This window comes from Schistocerca nitens, chromosome 9 (assembly GCF_023898315.1).
Source record: "Schistocerca nitens isolate TAMUIC-IGC-003100 chromosome 9, iqSchNite1.1, whole genome shotgun sequence".
Lineage (NCBI taxonomy): Eukaryota > Metazoa > Arthropoda > Insecta > Orthoptera > Acrididae > Schistocerca > Schistocerca nitens.
In genome coordinates this window covers 437,753,005-437,762,921 of record NC_064622.1, presented here as the reverse complement: position 1 = coordinate 437,762,921, position 9,917 = coordinate 437,753,005, and the positions used below count along the sequence as shown (strand labels likewise).

Below are 9,917 nucleotides of genomic sequence, written 5' to 3'. Positions count from 1 at the left end.
CTGACTTAGGTTTTCCGTGATTTCCCTAAATCGCTCCAGGCAAATGCCGGGATGGTTCCTTTGAAAGAGCACGGCCGACTTCCTTCCCCGTCCTTCCCTAATCCGATGAGACCGATGACGTCGCTGTCTGGTCTCCTCCCCCAAAACAATCCAATCCAACCCTTTTACGCTGGCGGGTCTGACTCTCGTGACATCTGGTGGTCATTTCTGCATTACACAGTGTTGTTGGAGTACTTTTGGTCAGATGGTGTAACCTATGTGGCCGTGACCTTAGAAATGGAAGATTTTATTTAAGTCCTCAGTCTTTGAATTTTAATGACAAGTCAGTTATTCTCGTTTCCACTAACGTTCATTACCTACGGATTTACTCTGTTTACCCTTCAGGTGTTTTCTATGCCTCATTTATTTTCAACAGGTGCTTCCAATATCCACTAATATGCTCGGGAGCGCAATATTGTCTGTCCACTTCCTTTGCTGTTTTTTCGACATAAAAGTGATTAAGAACTGAAAACTACCCTTACACCCTTCTGCGATTCCAATCCTGCAAACGTGAGGTAAGACACGGTAGTGAAATCCTTTTCGCCCAGCGAGTCCCTTACTTTGTTCGTTATTGAGAACGATAAACTGAAGGAAAATGGATTCAATAATCAAATCAGACAGAGTTCTAAAAACTTACAACTATGGAGTTAGTTAATTAGTATGCTTTATTTGAAAACCAGTAACTCCCAAGTGCAAAACAGTTTCATATGTCAGATTACTTTACAAATGTTGGAGTCATTTAAGAACCACATTCCAACAATACAAAAAAATGTTCAAATGTGTGTGAAATCTTATGGGACTTAACTGCTAAGGTTATCAGTCCCTAAGCTTACAAACTACTTAATCTACATTATCCTAAGCACAAACACACCCATGCCCGAGGGAGGACTCGAACCTCCGCCGGGACCAGCCGCACAGTCCATGACTGCAGCGCTTTGGACCGCTCGGCTAATCCCGCGCGGCTCCAACAATACAATTTTGTTTAACATTTACACAACCAACATTGGGAACAATTTATAGTTTCTTAAAAAACTGATTTTTCTCCTAAAAAATGGTTCAAATGGCTCTGAGCACTATGGGACTTAACATCTGAGGTCATCAGTCCCCTAGAACTTAGAACTACTTATACCTTACTAACCTAAGAACATCACACACATCCATGCCCGAGGCAGGATTCGAACCTGCGACCGTAGCGGTCGCGCGGCTCCAGACTGTAGCGCCTAGAGCCGCTCGGCCACACCGGCCGCCTTCTCCTAAGCTATGAGTCGTACAGTGAAATAATTTTGTTGGTATCGCCAGTGATAAAAGTGGATACTATGTGAAAAATGAGTAAAGAATCGAGTAAGTAGTAAAGAAATAATAAAATGTTATGCTTGATGCCTAAGTTTCACCTCATGAACAACGAACATTTAGTAAGCGATAAACTTATATTTCATATTCTTTCATTATTGTTTGGGACTGTAAGCAAGAAATATTGGAAAAGGCCTCAAATTATGTTTAAAATTTGCTGGAAGACGTAAATACGCTGGATCAGTACAGTAATTTGCGCTCCGATTTAATATTAGTTTTTCACACCTTGTGAACTACGTGTCCTACAACGAGATAAGCAGCTACATTCAGCGGTATGTGCGGATATTCTCTGCAAGATGAGTTGAAAGTAGAGTTGGTATTACGGAAGTAATAAATTGAAACGTCACGTCTGATGCCGAAGTTTTTACAGCATGAACTGCGAAAATGTAGTAATCGATAAACTTTTTTTCTGTTCATTATTTTGTGCGGGGTGTCAACGATAAAAATTTTCGAAGAGATTTGATATTATGTGTAACCGTTGTTGGATGTAGCTAAGTGCTCTCATTCACACATACTGGCTGAATACGGGTACAATCTGGGTAATTGGGGCACCGCGTGTTGCGGTGCCTCAAGGCGTGTAGGGCCTACCTAGTTCGTATCTTTAATAACTGACTTATTGTGCTAAACCATTCGCGTAAGATTATACCCCTTAATGTCTAGATTATGAAAGTATTTTTAAATTTTTAAATTTGGTTAACACATTTCTGAAATATTGAGAATCACATTTTTGGTCCCCCTGGAAGCCATTAGATAGGCAGCCTGCAAGAGGGATGATCCACTGTTTTAGCTGTCTAGTAACATAGATCTGAACTCTGTACTGAAACCTAGGAAAAACCATGAAATGGTTAAATAAAAATGGAAAAACTACCTCTCGGATCAGGTCCAGGCAACCAAGTAATGATAACCTAATGACCTGAGAGGGACCGGGGGTGGGGTTATCGTGGGGGTCTAATGATCCGTCGACGACGATGTCATTAGAGCAGCGATGACAATCGAGTCCTCTTTCGGTTTTCTTCCTCTTTCGGTTTTCTTGCCAAAGGTGAATCGTTGAGAGCCGACGTTGAAGAGGAAGGGGTTAGCTACACCCTCTCATGATTTTACTAGTACCTTACATTGACTTTCAAGTAGGAGATGGGTTCTTCTGCTTAAAGTAGCTCCTGAGTTCTCAGCACACCGCTCAATGGAACACGTTCGTCTTCGCAAAGCACAGAGGTTCTGGACAACCTTTTCTTCTTGGGTCATTGGTCGCCTGACTGGTTTGATGCGGCTCGCCACGATTTCTTCTCCTACGTCGGATTGTTTATCGAAGGGTATCATCTACACCCAACGTCGTCATAAATACTCCAATGTCTGTGTTCATTTACAATTTTGGCTTGTGAGAATCTCTATAGTGCCAAGGTAGTTAATTAACGATACCTTAATATAATCCTATCATCCATTCCATTGTTGTAGATAGTGTTTCAAAAATATTCCTTTCCTTATTGATTGTGCGAAGAACCTTCTCATTCTTTGTATTATCAGTCGAATTAATTTTATCACCCTATTGTAACATCACATTTTCATCGATTAGATTCTTTCCTATTCCGCTTTCCCCACAGTCCATGATTCAGTTCCAAACAAGTCTGTCCTTCAGCCGAACATTCTAAGAAATTCACATTACAAACTTTTTCTGATACTAGTAGACTTCTTTTGGCAAGGAACTCTGTCTTTGTCTGTGCTAGTCGGCTTTTTATGTCATCTTTGCTTCGTCCGTCAACCGTTGCTTGGTAACACAGCGGTCGATTTCCTGTCCTGACTGATCAAATACTGAGAGGAACGGTAAAGTTTGAATCAACAAATCTCCAGAATTCCTGGCAAAAAGAAAAAAAGGATGAAGGAAAAATAAAGGAGGAGGAAGGGTAAAGTAGAAAGGGGAAAGAGGAAAGCAGGAGGAAGGTTAAGAGATTGCGAGGTTCTGTTGTTAGTCATGCACGTAGGCTGAGTTTGAGGTATTGAGTATGACAGAGTTACACTCCTGGAAATTGAAATAAGAACACCGTGAATTCATTGTCTCAGGAAGGGGAAACTTTATTGACACATTCCTGGGGTCAGATACATCACATGATCACACTGACAGCACCACAGGCACATAGACACAGGCAACAGAGCATGCACAATGTCGGCACTAGTACAGTGTATATCCACCTTTCGCAGCAATGCAGGCTGCTATTCTCCCATGGAGACGATCGTAGAGATGCTGGATGTAGTCCTGTGGAACGGCTTGCCATGCCATTTCCACCTGGCGCCTCAGTTGGACCGGCGTTCGTGCTGGACGTGCAGACCGCTTGAGACGACGCTTCTTCCAGTCCCAAACATGCTCAATGGGGGACAGATCCGGAGATCTTGCTGGCCAGGGTAGTTGACTTACACCTTCTAGAGCACATCGGGTGGCACGGGATACATGCGGACGTGCATTGTCCTGTTGGAACAGCAAGTTCCCTTGCCGGTCTAGGAATGGTAGAACGATGGGTTCGATGACGGTTTGGATGTACCGTGCACTATTCAGTGTCCCCTCGACGATCATCAGTGGTGTACGGCCAGTGTAGGAGATCGCTCCCCACACCATGATGCCGGGTGTTGGCCCTGTGTGCCTCGGTCGTATGCAGTCCTGATTGTGGCGCTCACCTGCACGGCGCCAAACACGCATACGACCATCATTGGCACCAAGGCAGAAGCGACTCTCATCGCTGAAGACGACACGTCTCCATTCGTCCCTCCATTCACGCCTGTCGCGACACCACTGGAGGCGGGCTGCACGATGTTGGGGCGTGAGCGGAAGACGGCCTAACGGTGTGCGGGACCGTAGCCCAGCTTCATAGAGACGGTTGCGAATGGTCCTCGCCGATACCCCAGGAGCAACAGTGTCCCTAATTTGCTGGGAAGTGGCGGTGCGGTCCCCTACGGCACTGCGTAGGATCCTACGGTCTTGGCGTGCATCCGTGCGTCGCTGCGGTCCGGTCCCAGGTCGACGGGCACGTGCACCTTCCGCCGACCACTGGCGACAACATCGATGTACTGTGGAGACCTCACGCCCCACGTGTTGAGCAATTCGGCGGTACGTCCACCCGGCCTCCCGCATGCCCACTATACGCCCTCGCTCAAAGTCCGTCAACTGCACATACGGTTCACGTCCACGCTGTCGCGGCATGCTACCAGTGTTAAAGACTGCGATGGAGCTCCGTATGCCACGGCAAACTGGCTGACACTGACGGCGGCGGTGCACAAATGCTGCGCAGCTAGCGCCATTCGACGGCCAACACCACGGTTCCTGGTGTGTCCGCTGTGCCGTGCGTGTGATCATTGCTTGTACAGCCCTCTCGCAGTGTCCGGAGCAAGTATGGTGGGTCTGACACACCGGTGTCAATGTGTTCTTTTTTCCATTTCCAGGAGTGTATTTCGAAAGATGAGGGTTCATTTCATATTTGAAACTGCAGAAATATGTAGCTTCTCTCATGTACTACTTCTTTATTCAGGTAGTTGATAATAAATCACTGCATAAGAAGTTAGTGTGCTCTGTATATTCAAAGAAGTATCGGACTTCCTGCCGGTCGCTCTTAACTAAAATCAACGAAATTTCGAAAGGGCACATGCCAGTCATCTTCGTGAACTATCATACTTCGATGGCCCCTGAAGATAACTACCCATTCAAAATATCGTTGCAGTTAACGACGACCGGCAGCAAGCCCGAAACCTCGTAGAATATTCAGTTCGATGGAAAAATTTTAAAATTCACAAAGCGTATTCTGGCTCACTTATTCGCTTTACTGAAGATAAATATAGTATTGTACACAACCAGAACTTGCTATAAGAACTTAGCTAAACCCCTCATAACTGAGACGCTAGTGTAATTTGTGCCAATCCAGGAAACTAATGCAAGTTTCTGTTCAAAAATGTACAAACGGTATCGACGCAGTAGGAGAGTTAATCATACAGTTTTCACTATCACATCGAAAAAAATCAGGCTGAGATCATGAAGCTCAGTGATGGCGTTATGTGTTTTCGAGATATTCACCCTTCAACACGACATATTTTTTACACTAGTGGATGTCTTGTGGAGGATCTTAGTTGCCGAATGCAATTTGGCTGTTGAGGTAACACTGCACCTCGATAATGACCTCGTTCTCATTATGGAAAAGCTGCCATGTAATGGTTTCTTCATTCGAGATAAGAAGTTAGAAGGTGCTGTGTCAGAATATGGACGATAGGCAAAATTTGATAGCCCAAAGAAGCAGCATGTATGGCTGTGTGCTCCTCAAATGGACTGGGAAGTTGTCTGGAGCAAAAACGCGCCATTTACAATATAAAGTGAGTGAAAAAACCGTCTAGATCGCGATAATTGTATTACTAAAATGACCGGTTTCGGCCTAGTCTTAGGCCATATTCAGACGGCACCATCAGCAGAAGTTGACGATGCGTAGAACAGTCAGTTGACCTCAGTCGCCGAAGCTCTGACGATGGCCTAAGACTAAGCCAAAACCGGTCATTTTAATAAAATAACCATCGCTATCTAGAGTGTTTTGTCACCTGATTTTGTATAGCTTACAAGATCGCTGTTCCAAAAAACGTTTAAGCAAAAATTTGAACACAGTTTATAGTTTCCCACAACGCTTCGTCCTGTAGTCCCCTCTCCCCCCCCCCCTCCCCCCTCCCCCCCTAACACCCCTCCCGGAACATCATCAGGAGATTCCGGTACAATACCAGTATTCCTATCATGGGTGGCTCCTTAGTAACATAATGTTTTAGCACCACGCTATGGCAGTTTCAAGGAACTCTCAGCATCACTTTGCTCGGTGACGACTAGATCTTCGTCTCTTTGGGCGGTGATAAATCTTCGTGGTGGCATTGTTAAGCTTTGTTACATCGCCTCGGGGTCATAGTGAAGAAGTCAACACGCGTCCATGGCGACCAGGCGCTTACAGAAGTCATCAGATTTGACCAGCTACAGCTGCATTTCCTCTGGTGCCTCGATTCGCCGAGCTTTTTGGAATCGATGTGAGCAGTAGCAAAACACAGCAGGCGAAAACCTTAGTCATCTACATAACGTTTATGTTGAGAACTGGCTCGTGACTGATTTTATGTTTTTCCACTATCGTCTCGATTGTGATACGGTGGTCATGGTACACCAGCGACTTCAATTCTCTTGCGATTCTCAGGTCTGCACAGAGATATGGTCTGTCACTTCGTTCTTCGTCATTCAGACTTGTTTGACGAGACCGAATGCGCCTGTTACATCCGGCCATTATATCACATGATAGTGCATTATTGTCGCACACGACTATCAGTCCAGCATAGATTGTTGCAGCGTTGTTTTGCTTCAGATACAGAAAACAGTTTACCACGCTGTAATCCGCTTTATCAATAGCTCGTATGCTATGGTACTGTGGTGCGAGTATTTCAATATATATCAGAACTGCAGACATGGACTTTAAAAAAATTACGTAACTTTAAATTATCGAGTTGATAATTAAAACCGTACGAGTACGCCTCGTAGATCACTGTGCTTTCTTCTTAGCCCTAACAATTTATTCTGAGACAGGCGACGACGGTCTTTGTGTGCAGGTGTGGGCGCCATCGAGCGGAAGGCCGGTCTGGCGCTGTCGCCGGTGATTGAGCTGGAGATCCTGGACGGTGACAAATTCAAGCTCACCTCCAAGACTGCCATCAAGAACACCGAGTTCACCTTCAAGCTGGGCGAGGAGTTCGACGAGGAGACCCTGGACGGCCGCAAGGTCAAGTCCACCATCACTCAGGACGGACCCAACAAGCTTGTCCACGAGCAGAAGGGCGACCACCCCACCATCATCATCCGCGAGTTCTCCAAGGAACAGTGCGTTATCGTAAGTGTCCAGTATCAAATGGAGGTACCTGGGGTAGCGGTGTATGTCAGCTGACCAGTTTAGTTGGGTTGGTTGGACGGAAGAATGGAGGACAAACGTAAGGTTCGATCGGAAATAATTTGGGAAAGGGGTAGAGGTAGGCTGAACATTTTTGTTGGGTCGAGCAGATGGAAGAGCGAAGGGCAAAGGAAATGTTGAACTGAGCTAACTGGAGAGGCAGGCGAACAGTTTAGTCAGATCGATCAGATGGAAGAATGAACGGCGAAAGAACTGTCAAAATGGGGTAACTGGGGGAGGGGAGTCGGCAGGCTTATCAGTCCTGTTGGAGGGATCAGATGGAAGAGTGAAGACTGGGACAAAACTCTGAAGTGAAAACAAACACCATCCACATTGATATGAGTAAAACCAGAAACAGTAGCTTCGCAGTACAAGAGTGGGGAAAGGAAGAGGATGGGAATCGTGTTGGAGAGGAAACATGAATAATTGAAAAAATATTACTCCGATGACAACTCGGCACTAATTTTACAAATCTAACGTACAATTAAGCCCTTATACCAAGTTTGATGTTTGTAGCTTTAATCAATAAGGGATCTCAATTTTAATGAAAAATCGATGAGATGCTGATGACTCCCGATATATCACCCACCAGAGCATGGACTTCCGGCTCCTGGGGTGTTCGGGCATCCTGAACACAAATCCGCAGCGAAAAAGAAATAAGTTATCATAGAACGTCATTTCAATAATCGGAATATTTTCAACTACAGAGGTTTCGCGACTAATTATCAACGTAGGTAGTAAGTTATGAGAAGGGGGCTGGGCAAGGTTTTCGAGGAATACTTTTTCGCACAATAAAATTTGAGGTACTGGTGCTGGTTCGTGTGGAAGATACATCATCAATAAAAGCCGTCATCTCGCTCGTGAAATGCACACATTGAAATATACTAGTCGGAGAACAGTGGTATAGTCGAGATTACACTCCTATCATAAACAACATGTGCAAGTAATGGGATCTAATGATTTTGAAGACTTCTGTTTTGTCAACGGATTAACTACAATGGATGCGATGGGATGGGTTGTTTTAACACTGAGCAGCTGTTACGAAAAAAATGGTTCAAATGGCTCTGAGCACTGCGGGACTCAACTTCTGAGGTCATCAGTCCCCTAGAACTTAGAACTACTTAAACCTAACTAACCTAAGGACATCACACACACCCATGCCCGAGGCAGGATTCGAACCTGTGACCGTAGCGGTCTCGCGGTTCCAGACTGTAGCGCCTAGAACCGCACAGCCACTCCGGCCGGCAGCTGTTACGAGCTGAAGTTGTTGCTATGAGGTGTAACTTGCGTGTATCAGTAAAAGACAAAGTCTTCATTTCCGACTCTCTCACTACTATTTAGATCAACTCAGTTTAAGGTCGTCTACCTTTTGTGTAATTTGTCTCTAAAGACATGGGACATTCTATCCGCCGCATATAAATGTACACTACTTTCTACATTCCAGTTTCTATAAATGTTATAAGTAGACTATATTGCAGCAGTTATCAGTGCCTATGTACAATGAAAAAATCTTATTGCTCGGACTTCTCTGTACATTTTAATATTTTAGCGCATAGCCCCATTAAGAGACCGATCTACATGCCAGGTTATATATCTTACCGCTTTAGAATTACACTATGACACCGACGAGCTCTTGGCTAAATGTATTAGGTGTTCAGGAAGAAGCATCAGTTGCTTTAATGATTTAGATAATATAGTACTGCAGCAGTTACGTTTCTTCAAGCGTAGCATGACGCGTTTCAGGAATTTGTTCCCATTTTCAAGTGTGTACGTTACTGTTGTATGTGATGTCTGTGTGTGTGTGTGTGTGTGTGTGTGTGTGTGTGTGTAGTTCTGATTGTTTCACGTGCTTTAATGTGTCCTTCATTACGCAGAGATTCATATACATGCAAACCATCAACCACACCGCTTGCTTTACGTTAAATAATAAAATGGTACAAAGATAGGGGAAAACAACGAGACTTTTGCAGTTCTTCATTAGTTAAATCATTGTTAACACAGTTACTGACTTTCAAAAACTTTTAGTTTACGACTGTTTTTCAGAATGACCCTATCTCCAGACTCATTCCATCACTGTTACCGTTTGTTTCTGTTGCAGACGATTAAACTGGGCGACCTGGTGGCAACGAGAATATACAAGGCCCAGTAAACGGGCACCCGCCCCACCGACTTCTTTTGTTTTCAGCCATTAAATGTAATTTTCAGTTTACTGTGTGATCCGAAGTTATTGTTTGCTTTTTTCTAAAGTAATATGTGCTTGGTGTGTACTCTCTAATTAAATCATTTTTTACAATTTCACAAACATTTTGTTTTCATTCCGTTTCCTTCCCCACTGTATTTACTGCAGCAAACACGAAACAGATGAGACAACAGCAAATGAGTTCGCAGTCGAACATCTTGAAACAATGTCTGACTTCGTCTGTCAAAAAAGTATTGCTCAACATAACGAAAGTAATTAAAAGTAGATAATACGGCCGTCAGTATACCGGTGGTCAGTGAAACTGCATGTGAAATGTGTGAGCTATGTGTGAGCTGCCTATGTTAATGGAATTTAAACTGAGGGAAAGCAACAATAATTCCTGAAGCGAATACCGG

General features: G+C 44.3%; 1 protein-coding gene across 1 annotated transcript in view; it reads left to right on the top strand.

The window, feature by feature from the left end:
- The window catches only part of LOC126203279 (fatty acid-binding protein, muscle), a 22,644-nt gene extending 13,020 nt beyond the window's left edge, over positions 1-9,624 (top strand). Inside the window, exons 2-3 of the mRNA XM_049937535.1 lie at positions 6,988-7,265; positions 9,421-9,624. Coding sequence (XP_049793492.1) covers positions 6,988-7,265; positions 9,421-9,471 — 329 coding nt within the window. The 3' untranslated portion in view covers positions 9,472-9,624. The remainder of the gene's footprint in view (positions 1-6,987; positions 7,266-9,420) is intronic.
- Positions 9,625-9,917: the final 293 nt, after the last annotated feature.